The 16,879-nt window shown below is 29.5% G+C and overlaps 1 protein-coding gene across 1 annotated transcript in view; it reads right to left on the bottom strand.

The window, feature by feature from the left end:
• Positions 1-4,067: 4,067 nt before the first annotated feature.
• JhI-21 (Juvenile hormone Inducible-21) overlaps positions 4,068-16,879 on the bottom strand; it is a 93,797-nt gene continuing 80,985 nt past the window's right edge. Inside the window, exons 5-8 of the mRNA XM_081761062.1 lie at positions 15,712-15,912; positions 10,793-11,027; positions 9,780-9,872; positions 4,068-4,363 (exon numbers count right to left, since the gene is read on the bottom strand). Of these exons, the coding sequence (XP_081617188.1) occupies positions 4,281-4,363; positions 9,780-9,872; positions 10,793-11,027; positions 15,712-15,912 (612 nt within the window). The 3' untranslated portion in view covers positions 4,068-4,280. The remainder of the gene's footprint in view (positions 4,364-9,779; positions 9,873-10,792; positions 11,028-15,711; positions 15,913-16,879) is intronic.

Below are 16,879 nucleotides of genomic sequence, written 5' to 3'. Positions count from 1 at the left end.
TGACTTGGCAACCTTCCAACAAGAAGCAGGAAAGGCGCACAAATTGACTCCGCCATATTTTAGTTCGCATCAACTTCATCTGGAGATCGCTGACGCACTTGACATTTTTTTTTCAATACAGCTCTTCCCTTGGTAAGTCCGTTGCTTTATATTCCTTGATGTTTCTATTTTTTTTTTCCTATTTTTAACCTCAGTGATCAAGACTCCCGAGGGGAGTCGAAAGCTTGGAACTCTAAAAATACAGGAATTACAGAAATCTGTAAGTAGAATGATAGAAATATGTCGTTTCTTTCTTTTCTTTTCTTTTTTCTTTTTTTCTTTTTCTTTTTTTTTTTTAATCTGGATGTGTTGCAAACTCTGTTACTTCCAGTGACATTGGGGTATTTTCGAAAAGCATATGTTTTAATTACTTGTTGAGCGTATGGAACACATTTGCAGTAATAATATAAAGAGTGGCTTTGTTTCATAGTGTGAAATTACTATGCGAACTCAGTACTCAAACTTGAAGAAATACATCTATAACTACTGATTGCAATAAAGTAATGAGATCAAAGATAATGAGCTGTTCCTCGGATGCTGAATCCATATATATATATATATATATATATATATATATATATATATATATATATATAAACTGGGCCTACTCGCTATCTTTTATTGTTTTTGTTGTATGCTGATAAAGGTTGAAACTGGAAATAGATAATTTGAACCACTTCCGGTTTGAATAGAGGGTTAACGGATAAGATGGATAGTATTATTGGGAGGCTGAATCGATTGTAAAACACCGCATTTCTTACCGTTTTTCCTTTATGTAAAGCAATATTGAAACCAGAAGTAGTAGCAAATTTGAACAACTTCCGGTTTTGGTAGGATATTGTGGGTTGTGATGACATGTTCTCTTGAGACACTGAATCGATTAGATTAATTCACTTATCGCTAACTATTATCATTTTGTTCTATGGGGATAAATGATAATATCGAAAATGGTTTTGAATCACTTCCGGTTTGTATAGAGGGTTAACGAAGGAGATGGAACTATTTCAGGACGCTGAATTGATCGCAAGAAACCACATCTCGATATCTCTTACCATTTTAGTTTTATAGGAAATCAATATTGAAACCAGAAATAGTAGTAAAGTTCAACCACTTCCGGTTTTGATAGAGTCTTGCGGATAATCATGGTATGTTATTTTAAAGAAATGAATCGTTCGCAAAAACAGCTTCTTGCTATTGTTACCGTTATCATTCTATGGCGATAAAGGTTGAAACCGGAAATTACTAACTTGAACTACTTACGGTTTGAATATAGGTTAAGGGAGCAGATAGAAAGGCACACTGAAAACGCATCTTGATATCTCTTACCGTTCATACTCTGATACCTGTTGACAGACGAACGGACAAAGCCGTTTTACAAGACTTCCAATCGATACTTATGCATAGCATAGTTCGAAAGTCTAATAAGATAACTCACCTGTGATATTCCTTTAATGCGTTGATTTTCAGCCAATATTTCAATTGCTCTAGGGGACAATTTTCATGAGGACAGAAAGGTTAAATTATTCCCTGTGCAGATCTTTACGTAGTTTTTTTACAACTAACAGTGTTGCGAAGTAAGAATTTGTTTTATTATTATGCATCCTTATATGACGTATCCACAACCGGTACTTATCTTCTAGAGCTCTTAACCTATTGATAAATGAATAAACTAAACTTATTTTGTTTTTGTAGAAGTTAACGATGCTACTTTCTTGTACTAACCTTCATTATGTACATCAATTGATGAACGCTTCAAATTTCTATAGTATTGTCAGATGAAACGATATTGCTAATTACGTGACTATTACAACTCATAATTTATGAATTTCGAAATTTTTGTTCAGCCACATTAATTGTAATAAAATATTTTGAACTCCTAATATTTTTAAAAATAATAATAATGGCATCCCAGTCTTTTTGAATGTTTCCTTTATCTATATTTAATAGTGGTTTCTTTGTCCTAATATAATATGTTTCAAATACGTTTCTTCCAATATTAGAGGTGACCCAGTGTAAAACTTCCACATATCAAATTGCATGTTTCGCGATTGGAGGTGTTTTAACAACCCTGATACAGCTTATTTTGGTTATCCTTACGTAGATAGCTTCACAAGAACAAGCGGTCTGGTAAATGCCAGATCCACGAAATAGCTTTTGTAATGACTTAATGACCTGTCTATATTAATAGGAGGCTTAAAACCAACTCGAAAGTTATTATGTCTTGTTACTATTTTTCTTAATTTGTAAGAGATTTCTAAAACAGTGGGAGGGAGAACCACTGGGGCCCATTTTTCCATGTTCATTGTTAATTCCAATTTTGCATTTACTAAAATGTCTTTTTTTTTTTTTTTTTTTTTTGTCAAGTTTCCGTCGTGGAAGGATTATCCATTACTAAGATCCAATTCGGTAATTGTACTAAGTTCTTCCACCGAACCTTCCTCAGGAATAACCAATCTAAATATTCTAATAGCATATTGACCCAAGTGTTTGATTTAGTCTGCCATAGATGACCAGAAGTTTTATGTACCACTATATTCGTGTATACTTTAGATTGGAATTGGTTGTGTTTTCTACATAATGTAACATCCAAAAAAATAATGGAATTATTTTCCCGTTCAAGAGTAAACGTAACTCTATAATTCATACCTTCGAATTTCTCTAAGAGTAAATTCTCTTGCTTTCCCTGTCTGTGAACAAGTAACGTGTCGTTCACATGTCGATAATATTTATTATATTTTAATTCTGGGTTGTCCAGAATATTCATTTTGTAATGGCTCAAACTATATTAACCAATATCGGCGATAGGGGATTTCCCATGGCGAGACCTTCTTCTTGCCATATACTCCTTTATCAAATTTAAAATAATTATTTTAGAGACGTATCTCTAGTATTTTAGTTAACTCTTAAATTTGTAAGTCATTCAATTTGTTGAATCTAAGCCACTTTTGGAAACCAAGTATAGTTAAATTTATAGGAATGGAGGTGAGTATATCTACTATGTCCACTGAAGCTAATTTTAATTGATCCACATTGACTAACGAGCACACTTTTCATTTTTAGCTCCAGGCTAACATATTTAAATTTAGATGTATTAAGCGACAGATATTGACTTATCAATTTTACTAGTTTGTACGTTGGGTTAAATAGTCCCGAAATAATGGACCTCATGGGGTTTCCCTTTTAGTGTAATTTAGGCATACCATAAATGACAGGTAAGGCTGGAACGTCAATTTTTATTTTTATATTATTATTATTATTATTATTATTATTATTATTATTATTATTATTATTATTATTATTATTATTATTATTATTATTATATTTGCTAAGCTGTCATCAATAAGCCAAGATTCCGAAATCGTATTATTAACTTTCTTAATAATGTCAGGTAAAAGATTTGTGTTTATCTTAGTATAATGTGTATTGTTTAATTTATCCAGGTTTCTTTTAGTTGTATTCTTCTTTATCTATTAACATAAATATGCCACATTTATCTATCAGCTTCGATAAATCAATAATTATTCCTAATTCACCAATCTTTGAACTCTTTTTAATATTCATACAAATTTACACTACTTTTTTTTTTCAGCAATTGCGTATAAAATTCCCTAAAGCACTTCTGCTTTCCGTGATGAAATTATCTTTTTCTATTGAGTTACTGATGCATAGTAAAGCTATTTGTACTGACGCAATAAAATCCGATAATGAGATTGTTTTAGGGAAAAGCAAAATTTGTACCCTTTTAAATAATATTGTAGAACTATAGTGATAATTGCAGTTTGGTTAGATTAAGAGAATTAGCTTGTCTGTTTATATCTAAGGAGTTACCCACATTTGTCAGGAGAAGTGTATACCTGTCTTATTCATATTGGTTAATCTCGAACTTCGTAATGAATAGATTAATTTTAGTGCAGTTTTCATAATCTTAATTGAGAGATTGCAATTATCAGTACATTACTGAAAACCACAATGTGCATTTACACTGGTGATTGTACGTTGTCAAAACATAGAGTCTAGGTATAAGATAGAAATAAATAACATCTGTTAGTATCTTTTCATTTAATATCATGGTACAAAAAATATTTTAAATAATAACAACAAAGGAAAAATAAACAAGAATAAATACAATACTTTTCAAATAATATACGTTTCCACAAAAAAGTACAAAAGATCTATTGAAGTACTGTCAAAATAATAACAATGGAATGCTACTACCAAAATTAGATTCAATTTGACAGATTTTAAGTTTTAGAGAGTTCTTCCAATGTATTCTCCTCTGGGCAAACGACTTCTAACATAGCTTGCAGAGTTGATGTAAGCTTTTCTGTAAAACAAAATAGAGCATTATTATTATTATTATTTTCTTTTCAGACATTATTTTAGAAATATAAGTTTCCTGTTATAAACTAATACAATATTCAGAGTGGCTACAAACCTGAAAAACCAGGAAATGTCAGGGAATTTGAGGAAACATGGAATTTTGCTAAAGGTCAAGGAAATTCGGTTTGCTAAGAACAATATTCTAAATGAAAATTTTAAGACAATTTTAGATGCGGTTGAATGCTTTGATTTTTATTTAGCAACTTCACACTTAGAAACATATGTGTTTTCTACTATAAATGTGTAACAAACTTACGTTCTACAACTGCTCGCATTATTTTTTTGTTTATCGCTTAAGCAGTGGAATATGATATTGGTGGATTAATCATAAAAAAGCATTTGGATCAATGATGCGATGGCGAATTCATTTTCGACGCACGCACAATTCTAGACTTTTATTGTTCTTTTTTTTTTTCATTCCCACTAGTTTCGATTTTCTCGGAGTTTTCTGTCCTGCATTAAGTGAAGGTAGTTTATCACATAATTGAAAGGAATTTTGAACACGTTACTTCGCATTTGAGATTCTGTGTTTTTAGTGTACTGTAATTCGCAAAGAGGTTTATCTCGGAAGTGATTATGAGTTCACGAAAATGATTGATAAATTCACACATCAGCGTAGGCATTGAGTCAATACTCAGTAGATAGCTGGACTAATTTAATCTGACTTTGGATCCTTACGGGATATCTACAGATACCAAAGGATAATTAGCCTATTTTTACTTACAATGCAATATATATTAATCATTCTCCATCAACAGTTGTAAATTTGTAAATTTGTAATGATTTATTAATCCTGATTAGAGATGCAAGGTCAAAAAACAAAGCCCGAAGTTTTTACCCCACGGGATTTTTTTTTTTTTTAATAAATAAATATTTCAACTTTAATGAAGAGTCTCAAAAGAAGAAGATGGTAAATGTGCGATTCTGGAGTACCGTGAAAAGAAAAGTGTGCTCGAATTACTTTCCATCGATGATTTTAGGGGTTCTACAGCTTTTGATCTTTCAATCGTTTTCACCTTGAACTTAAAAAAAGAAAATCAAATTTGAATGTAAATTTTAAACTTCTGCATATTTTCAAGTCAGATTTTAAGACGTTAATAAATGACTCTGCAATACTTGATATAGCAAGCTGTGAGTTACTTATTTTACATGAAGCATTTGAGGCTGCAATTAAGATAACGGATGGAAAATTGTTGAATTTCTAAGAGCTCCGCATAACTTATTTAAGGTTCCACCACGCCGTGCCCAGTACACTCACTATAAAGACACAGCAAAATTTCTAGTCAAGTATTGTTCTGTGTTGCTTAAAAATAGTAGTGTTTCTCAACAAGTCATTGACAGTTGTATATTCAAGATTTCAGGAACGATAAGAGAGTTCCCAGCACTTCAAGTCATGAGATCGTGTCAAGTATGTTTGGAAGAAGATAAAATACTTATTCCTAAATTTACATTTTTGTAACTCACCAAAAAGAACTTTCCTTACTGAATTTCAGACTTACGCTCCTCTCAGTTAATTTGTTTACTCGTGATAAAAGAATGTGATGCAAAACTTTGTGAATCCAGATCCTTTAAGTCATGTATGCGAATTGGTGTGGTAAATGAAGAAAATATTCCTGTGAAAAACGTTGACATTCGCGCTACATGAAGTGCCGTTAAGAAATGTCAACCAATATGAGATTGAGATACTTTGTGTTATTGCCGAAATTACTGAAAGTGTCTACAGAAATTTGTTCTCAAACTTCTGAAGAAATCACCTTTAAATTATAAATTGACTAGAGCCCTTTTGTGGTTGGACCTTACTGTTTCTGCAGGGTCTGGTGGTAAGTGAATTGCATGAAATCTCTTTTAGCTGAATTAGGTGAAAATAATTAGTTAGATGGCAATTGGGCAGAGTTGAGAGCTTGCGCAACGATTTTTGTTCGAATTCAAATTGTAAAACAAATATAAGTTCGTATTCTAGAACTGCACAGCGTTTGGATGACTTTTGACTTTTAAAAAAATTATAAATACGATGATCCAAAAGATCTTAAAATAATCTTTATTTTTTTTTCTCATGGAAATTCAAATCTAGAAAAAGAATTTTAAATCAATGTAAAATGTGTAGCAGGTAATTCAAAAGAACTTCAGTAGCACGCAGACTTGTGTACGATTCAATTCCTGTTTTTGGTAGCCTTGAGAAACTAAGAAAGAAGTTGAAGACAAGAAAATAAAGATTATCATTCTAAAGATCATCACGAGTTCGAAGCCAAGAAGATTAAAATAATAGATTATGTGTGTGATGAGGAAATAAAGCACGTGAAGACGTGGAAGTATTACATCATATTATTGCTTTTTACGAAAGATATGTCGTTAATACACCACAGTTTAATGAACATTCATCCACCCTTTTTCAATGAGTGTTTCATTGTGACATTTTCCATTCATGTTTGACGAAATTTTCATTATATGACTGAAGTTATAAAGTTTCAGGGAAGATGTTTAATTTCTTGTTTTATGCAGAAATTGTTATTAAGTAAGCATTCTGTAACATCATAATAAAATACGTTGTATTTGTTTCTTATATTGTTCATTATTGTAGTTGATTAGCGAAAAAGTATATTAGTTATTTATCATCATTGTCATGTTTTCTTCGTCTTGTTTTTCTATGAAAATGAGAAAGTCTGTGCAGGTAATTACATATCAGGCAAAATTTCAAATAATGTTCTGGGAAAGAGGAAAATGTTAGGAAATTCTTTCCCGTGATTCTTTTTTTAGCCATCCTGAATATTTTAGAATTAACTCCAACTAACTATGCACCCACAATAATCTGTCTTTTAACCCTTTTAGGAGTTTTGGTCACTTTTATACCATGGCGTAGTATCGTCTTTGACCGCTTAATTAGGTTCTATAACAGGTATTTAAACCTTTTTTTTTTTTTTTTTTTTTTTTAATTTATTGGTCAAGTTAAGGATGGACCAAAGAACACCACAGATACCTTTTGCAACTGGATGGTCAACTTGGCGGCGCCAAATGGGAGCGGAGGGGCGTGACTTTTCTATTTTTTCTTAAGGCAAATTTCAAAAATTTTCACGCCTCTCTCTCTCTCTCTCTCTCTTACACTATATTTTCTGGTGTGTATGATTACATTTTCGTATACAGTATATTAATTAAGATTATTTATTAAAATTAACAAAGATGTTCATTAAGATTATGTTCTGCAAATTTTGACCTTCCATTTTGATTTCACCAAATTTGGTCTATGTTTACACATAATTTTGAAACTTTCAATATGTATCCGTCGATACAGTTGTCAGTAATTTTTGTGTCAATTGTAATATGAGTAATGACTAGAGTTATGTCAATAGAAAATGAGGAAAAAGTGACAATATACTTTAGATTATCATCTTGCAGTGGATACCAGTAGCTACGAAACAGTGGTGATAAGCTTTGACCGTTGAACTTGTTGGGATCCGATCCCAATTTCTCGTCCGTCGAATGGATACTCAGTCAATGCGATGGTTTAATGGAAATATTCCAGCTTCTTCCCACGTATAATTCCACCAATTATTTCACCGTTAGTTATTAGTCCTCGTCTCGTTTCGTCCAAATGACATATCCATATGAGATTTTAAATGTAATACTTTATTGCATTGCATTTACACCAAATAGAGAACCAATGAAAAACATATTAGCTCCTTGTTAATAGCAAAGAAAAATAACGCAAATCGCTTGAACTACTTCTTCACTGATGGCAAAGGATCGGATATTTTCAAATGCATTGATATGGAAATCATAGTATTAACGTGTTATTAACGTTCTTTTCTTTTTAAATGTTTTTACGTTGTTTCGTACATTTCATTTCAGTTGACAGCACAAATTTATTCAGGGAGAGTCATTTTATATTAGCTATTATTACATTTAGGGTTTATGAGTTTTCAAGCCTCGCTCTGAATATCCAAGTACGAAATGCGTTCTACGGACCGACGAGCTAAATGTACAGTCTTAAATTACCTATAATTAATTATCTATGCCATTCATACCTTATATGTTATATTTAGTTGTCATTTATGTACAACAATTATATTTTTAATCTAACAAATAGCTGAGTTTACATTATTTTTATTGTTGCACCTGTTGCGCAGCACCAACATATCATTTAATGATTTGAAAGAGATGAAGATAAAACTTAGAATTAATTTCAATGGAAACGAACTATGCACTGAGTTCTTGTTTTGAAATCTATAATATCAACCTGTTATAAATTCTGAAGTAATATCACTCAGGCAGATGCACCAAACATGTTCAAAATAATGCAGTATATTATCGCTATACCAGTCAGTAATGCAGACACCAAATGAATGTTTAGTTAAATGAAATCTTTATGGTCAGAAACAAAATGCCAACGGAACTAGTTTCGCCGAAATTTGCATTGAGATTAACTTGAAAAATGGCCTGTCAAGAGCTCTACAAAACGGTTCTGGAAAATATGGTGTTCTATACGCAGCAAGGAGGTCCAAAATATGAAGAATAAGTTAGGAGTCTATAATTAATAATGTTTTGTTTTGTTTTTTTTTTTTTTTTTTAGCCTGGCACATAATACGTTTGGTTAGTAGTATTGGTTGGAAGTGTGTTAGTAATTGGTAATAGTAGTTATAGCTGTTAGAAGTAACGTAGTAATAATGTGCAGAAATTTTCACTTTCAAATTTATGTCCCCGATTGTATAAATTTGAAGCTTAAATTTGTCGAAGAATTTGAAGCGTAAAATATATAAAATGATTATTATGCGTGCAGTGCTGTAAGATTGCAAAACTGCAAAACTGGTCGCTTACTTTGAGGAAAGAATGCAGACTAAAAGTATTTGAAGATAAAATTCTGAGGCGAATATTCGGACCCAAGACGGACGACACTTCATAATGAGGATTTGCATAATTTATAGCACTTTCCTAACATTGTTAGGCTCAGGTCGGCAAGTCATGTAACCACAATGGAAGAAAGTAGGAACGCTTTCAAATTTTTAACTGGAAACCCAATCGGATAAAGGTCATTAGGGATATCGCGGCGCAGATGGAAAGACATTAAGATGAATCTAGCTGAAATATGAATACAAAGTAGAAACTGGATTCAATTTTCCAAGGACAGAACTCGGTAAAGAGGTTTTGTGAATGCGGCATTGAACTTCCAGGTTCTATAGTCCATAGTGTGTTAGTTAGTTAGCTGCACAAATTGCGTTGGTCTCCGGGCTTGCGTTCAGTTCAATCTGTTAACCCTAATTACATTACTATTATTAAAACATAATGAAATAATTGTTTAAACTTATTTTGCTGCTTCTGATCTTAACCCTTATCAAGACTTAACCGCTAGGAATATTTTTGGCACTTACCGAACACTTTATGCGCGGTTTGGGGTTTTCTTTTCCATTTAATGCAGACTAAGTAAACTGGAACTCCAGACAGTGTAATGGCCAATCCAATAACTGAAAAGAAAATAAGATGAAGGAATTTAAAATCATACTGCTTATTACATAACTTCCAATATGAAATGTGTTAATATCATACATGTCTTTATTTCAAAAGAAAAAAAAATATTGAGAAAAGATCTACACCGAAATCTTGTAGAAATGGACTGAAGTTTGTGTAATATCTTATTGTATGAGTCTGAAATCCAATATAGAAGAATTTTAGTCATTTTTCTTTTTGAGAAAAAAGTTCTGAATGGGGATCCTCCGTAGTGTAGTGATAATGATTAATTCAGTTCTTTGAGTGGAGTATTATCCAGTTCAAACCAAAGCAAGCTACAAATAAGTTGAATTAAATACTAAAATTAGGTTTAGAACACGTTAAATGTATCAAAAAAATTATCGAACAACTTTCGTCTACGGTGAGCGACTAACAAAATATAGTGTATCAACATTTCTGAATTTTCGGTTTTCGTGATATTTCCAAATTTCTGAAGACGTATATTCATAACTAAATATTTTTTCTGAACTATAATCTAGATTATATCTAGAACAATTCAAATTCAAGACAAAATTAATATAAGATTTTAAAGTAAATGAAATTTTCATAATTTTTTCCGTTAAAATATTACAAGTTACTAAAATTCGATTATATTTTTAATTTACGACATTGTAAGATTCAAAAATTCCAGTCTCAGAAGATACAAATTAATAAAGTAGAAACCTTGATGAAACAAAAAATCTACTGCTTCACGAACAAATCATAATATAATGCAAAGTGTAGGAACAACATTTTCACAAGTAATAAAATTTATCAATTAGCCTTATCAAGCTTAAAAAAAAAAAAAAAAAAAAAAAAAAAAAAAAAAACTGTACAACAATTTTTATTCGCGTTGATACATAAATACATTTCCGTTCCAAGACAGAAGTAATCTTACCTGTATTGAGAGGTTCAACTATTGAAGGTACCAATATTAAGAATAAGCAGCATATAAGGAACAAAATAGGTAGAGCTAAATGCACTTTGATTGGTCGATGCATATCCGGTTTCTTCCGTCTCAGATAAAGAAGTCCTGCTATACTTGCTCCAACGGAGAGCCATAAAACAAAGCTGAAGTAGTTTATGAGTAGAAATATATTGCTTGTACACAGCATCACAAGAGACATAACACACTGCAATAAATAAGAAAAAGAGATAATTAATATTTACGGAGTGTAAAATCAAATAAATATTGCAAATTTTCAGTTTACAAATTATTGAATATTTTTTTCCTTTGAGTTCAATGAGCCCCTTTCTTGGCAGCAGTAATTTTGTATTGTACGTGTTGCGAACAATGTACCAAACACCGTACATGTGCTAGTTGGACAGTGGTGTGGAGTATGTTAAAAAACATAACATGGTTAGTTCATATGTTTACATATAAGTAATTGATTACATTATATGAAGATACTATCTATATTAATGACATAACCAAAACAGATAATGATTGCTATAGTTATCTTAAAACTATTATTTATATTCATTAAGAAACTCATAGACAGAACAAAATGCACGATTTAATAGAATTTTTTCTTACTGCTGTCTTGAAATTACAAACGTTTTTATTCAGTTTAATGGTTTGTAGTAAGTGACTGAACAATTTAATGCATGCCCAGAAGAAACTTTTCTTACACGTTTCCAGTCTACATAATTAAACATGTATATTTTCTTTACCTCTTTTATTATAATCATGTATATTTACATTTTGTATATTTCTTGATTTTATTTTACGTACATTACACAGTGTCTTATGGAAGCGAAGGAGTTAGTTCTCTTAATTTTCTAAATTTTACTTTTACTTTTTTGAGTAACATACTGAAGTTCGTGCATAATCACTGTATTCGTCGTATTACTAAACCTCAAGAAATGCAAGAATCTAAAATAGTTAAGCATAATGTTTTAACATTTAAGAGTACTTAATGTTTAAAACTTCTACATATAATTAACAACTCTCACATGAAATAGTAATATTCAGACTTAAAGAAAACTAACTCAGAGTGTTTCTGTGGATTCACACAACCATCTGACATGAGATTATATATATATATATATATATATATATATATATATATATATATATATATATATATATATTAAATACATTTAAAACAGATACATCCTTTTAATTTAATTTGTTATACATTAATATTTTATTTTACTGTAACTGCATTAAACGAGTAAACGTTCATATTTAGTATAAGAATACTAAAAGATTATTTAAATTATCTTAATTTAATTTGTTATACATTAATATTTTATTTTACTGTAACTGCATTAAACGAGAAAACGTTCATAATTAGTATAAGAATACTAAAAGATTATTTAAATTATCTTAATTTAATTCGTTATACATTAATATTTTATTTTACTGTAACTGCATTAAACGAGAAAGCGTTCGTATTTAGTATAAGAATACTAAAAGATTATTTAAATTATCTTAATTTAATTAGTTATACATTAATATTTTATTTTACTGTAACTGCATTAAACGAGAAAGCGTTCATATTTAGTATAAGAATACTAAAAGACTATTTAAATTATCTTAATTTAATTAGTTATACATTAATATTTTATTTTACTGTAACTGCATTAAACGAGAAAGCGTTCATATTTAGTATAAGAATACTAAAAGACTATTTAAATTATCTTAATTTAATTTGTTATACATTAATGTTTTATTTTACTGTAATTGCATTAAACGAGAAAACGTTCATATTTAGTATAACAATACTAAAAGATTACTTAAGTTATCTTAATTTAATTTGTTATATATTAATATTTTATTTTACTGTAACTGCATTAAACAAGAAAGCGTTCATATTTAGTATAACAATACTAAAAGATTACTTAAATTATCTTAATTTAATTTGTTATACATTAATGTTTTATTTTACTGTAATTGCATTAAACGAGAAAACGTTCATATTTAGTATAAGAATACTAAAAGATTATTTAAATTATCTTAATTTAATTAGTTATACATTAATATTTTATTTTACTGTAACTGCATTAAACGAGAAAGCGTTCGTATTTAGTATAAGAATACTAAAAGATTATTTAAATTATCTTAATTTAATTAGTTATACATTAATATTTTATTTTACTGTAACTGCATTAAACGAGAAAGCGTTCATATTTAGTATAAGAATACTAAAAGACTATTTAAATTATCTTAATTTAATTAGTTATACATTAATGTTTTATTTTACTGTAATTGCATTAAACGAGAAAACGTTCATATTTAGTATAAGAATACTAAAAGATTACTTAAGTTATCTTAATTTAATTTGTTATACATTAATATTTTATTTTACTGTAACTGCATTAAACAAGAAAGCGTTCATATTTAGTATAACAATACTAAAAGATTACTTAAGTTATCTTAATTTAATTTGTTATACATTAATGTTTTATTTTACTGTAATTGCATTAAACGAGAAAACGTTCATATTTAGTATAACAATACTAAAAGATTACTTAAATTATCTTAATTTAATTTGTTATACATTAATGTTTTATTTTACTGTAATTGCATTAAACGAGAAAACGTTCATATTTAGTATAAGAATACTAAAAGATTATTTAAATTATCTTAATTTAATTAGTTATACATTAATATTTTATTTTACTGTAACTACATTAAACGAGAAAGCGTTCATATTTAGTATAAGAATACTAAAAGACTATTTAAATTATCTTAATTTAATTAGTTATACATTAATATTTTATTTTACTGTAACTGCATTAAACGAGAAAGCGTTCATATTTAGTATAAGAATACTAAAAGACTATTTAAATTATCTTAATTTAATTTGTTATACATTAATGTTTTATTTTACTGTAATTGCATTAAACGAGAAAACGTTCATATTTAGTATAAGAATACTAAAAGATTACTTAAGTTATCTTAATTTAATTTGTTATACATTAATATTTTATTTTACTGTAACTGCATTAAACAAGAAAGCGTTCATATTTAGTATAACAATACTAAAAGATTACTTAAATTATCTTAATTTAATTTGTTATACATTAATGTTTTATTTTACTGTAATTGCATTAAACGAGAAAACGTTCATATTTAGTATAAGAATACTAAAAGATTATTTAAATTATCTTAATTTAATTTGTTATACATTAATATTTTAAACACAGTTCTGACCAGAGCAGAATGAAATATATTAAAAACTATACTTACAATGTGTTACAGTTTCAAGGACCTAACGTCCTCTTCATCAGACACAAACACAGGCAGAGAGTGTTTGTGTCTAATGAAGAGGACGTTAGGTCCTTGAAACTGTAACACATTGTAAGTATAGTTTTTAATATATTTCATTCTGCTCTGGTCAGAACTGTGTTTTATTTGTTACTCTACTTATCCAGAGCAATGGAGTTTGTTCATTAATATTTTATTTTACTGTAATTGCATTAAACGAGAAAACGTTTATATTTAGTATAAGAATACTAAAAGACTACTTAAATTATCTCATAAATTAGTGTATAACGATAGAAATACTTTTTTTCTAACGGTATTGATAGTCAGTTTATTTATATTGGGAATTATTTTTCTGTTTTCTTTGAAATGAACGGGAATTTTAATTACGTAATTTTAATGATTTTTTTTCTTCGATTCTATTTAAAATGAATCTGCATTATACAGGGTGTTAAAATATATTGGAAGTAGATTTCTCACATCAAAATAAGAAAGAAAATCATACGGACCTGTGGTCGGAAGTGCATAGTTTCGTAGTTATAGGGTACCGAAAACATAAGAAAATGAACTTTAAAGGTCCATAGTTCCACTACTGTAGGATCGATCGTAGTCGGGTCAAGACATCACTAAGGAAGTAGTGTGTGAACTATCCAAATATTCATCTTTCAGAACCTCCGGTATTTGCACAACCATTTTCAGAGAGGCTGTTTGGGAATACTTGATCACTCTCCACCTACCTCTTTAAAAATTGGTAGGTTAAATAGCCATGTTTAAGAATGCTCCGACAAGTACTGGAGCATCCTTAAATATGAATATTTGGATAGTTCACATGCCAGTTCCTCAGTGATATCTTGACCTGACTACGATAGGTTCCATAATAGTGGAGCTATGAACTTTTAAAGTTCACTTATTTCACTTTTCTGGCACTCTACAACTCCGAAACTATCCACTTTTGAGCACAGATCCATATAACCTTTGTTTCTTATTTTGATGTGAGGAGTCTGGTACCAAAATATTGTGACATTTTTGTAACACCCTATATATACATTTAATATTAATTGAATTAAATATGGTTATTAAATATTATAATTATGTTTTACAAAATTTCATTTTCACAAAGTAAGGGACATTTAAATGAATTTGAAGAAGAAATTAGTCAAAACAAACAATTAAAATTCAATTCATTTTATTTCACATGTTCCTTTGAGCTACATCTCCAACATTTCTTTAATATAATATGTATTTGATAATTGAAATCTGTGAATGACGAGTTCATTCATTTTCCAGCTTCAGAGACTGGTGGTGGAGATTTTACCCCGAAAATTACATTATTTATTAAAATTCAATTTCATTTCAAAGAAAACAGTGATATAATTTCCCATACAATCAATGGGCTAAAAACAAAGATGACGCAGGTATTTACCACCGTTAAATTAGTACGAAAGCTTCAATTGTCTATTGTAATCCTAACATTGAAGTTGGATATCATATATGCTCATATTCAGTAACGTGCCGTAGTGTGTATGTAAACATAGTGTATCCAAATCATTCTAATTGTTGATAAGCCTACTGTCACTAAAAGTTTCCAATTATTATATACTTACGGTGAAGAGAAGCGACGGAATAGGAGTAAATTTCCGAACATGAATAAAAGAAAAGAAAGATGGCAGATGTCCCTCTTGGGATCCTGCTAGAAATAATCTAGATGACGTGAACAGAATGCCATTGACACCGCCAAACGTGGACAAAGCAACGAAGACAGGAACAGTCCAACTAAAAGATCCAAACATTCTGTAGCCAAATGTCTGTAAAATAAGATCATTTTCATTAAACGTCAATGTTACTAGATAATTTACAAGAAACTAATAATTGTTAATAAAGCTTACTATCTGTGATTCAGGTTAAAAAACATATATATGTGTATTAATAAACGAGTACTAGACAGAATAGCTTCTTTCAACATAACATGATTTATATGAAGATACTATTACTATATTAAGATACTATTTATGTTAAGATACTATTTATGTGAATTTACTATTGAAAGTTACAATTAGTTCGTGATGCTGTTGATCCCCAAAAATGTGTAGGTTGCATAAACTGTAGTATTACTTTGTTATGCAAGTATCATAGACACGGGTTTGTTTAAAGTCAACATTAAATCTTTAAATGAAGTGGTTCCATTTTTCGAAATAGTTTAATTTTGCTACAAAATGTAGATATCGCCACGTGTCTTTATCGTTATAGAGGGTTAGATTATCATTATGCTGTAGTTGTCAATATACAGTGAAATATCAATATCATCCATTTGTTAGGTTAAATGTAAGGATTCGGAGAGAGAAACGAAAACAGCTGAAATAGGATCTGGAATAAAGATTTTATCTATTATGCAAATATTGTTAAAATAACCATGAATATACTGTACTGTAAAATAATCGACTATGTAATGATAAAAGTTTTTTTTTAATCAAATATATATTGTATAGTAGTATAGTATATGATATATAATTTACTTAAAGCATTTATAGTATGTAATTAACAGATATCTGTAAGATTTGATTCTCTGAAAGTTTAGAAAGAGGAAATCGTGCTGTAACGATAAATATAGACGTACAATGCATATGTGTGAGAATACTTTTAGAAATTATTTTCCAACACTCTTCATATCAGAAAGAAGACATAGTTCTATTAATCGAACAGAATTTATGCATATTTTTTCTTTGCAAAACACGGTTGCAAATTTAAAATATGAACGGAAAAGGCTGTAAAAAT

Source organism: Thermobia domestica, chromosome 1, assembly GCF_964235325.1.
Source record: "Thermobia domestica chromosome 1, izTheDome1.hap1.1, whole genome shotgun sequence".
NCBI lineage: Eukaryota > Metazoa > Arthropoda > Insecta > Zygentoma > Lepismatidae > Thermobia > Thermobia domestica.
Note: the sequence above shows the minus strand (reverse complement) of the source record. Positions and strands in the feature narration are given on the sequence as shown.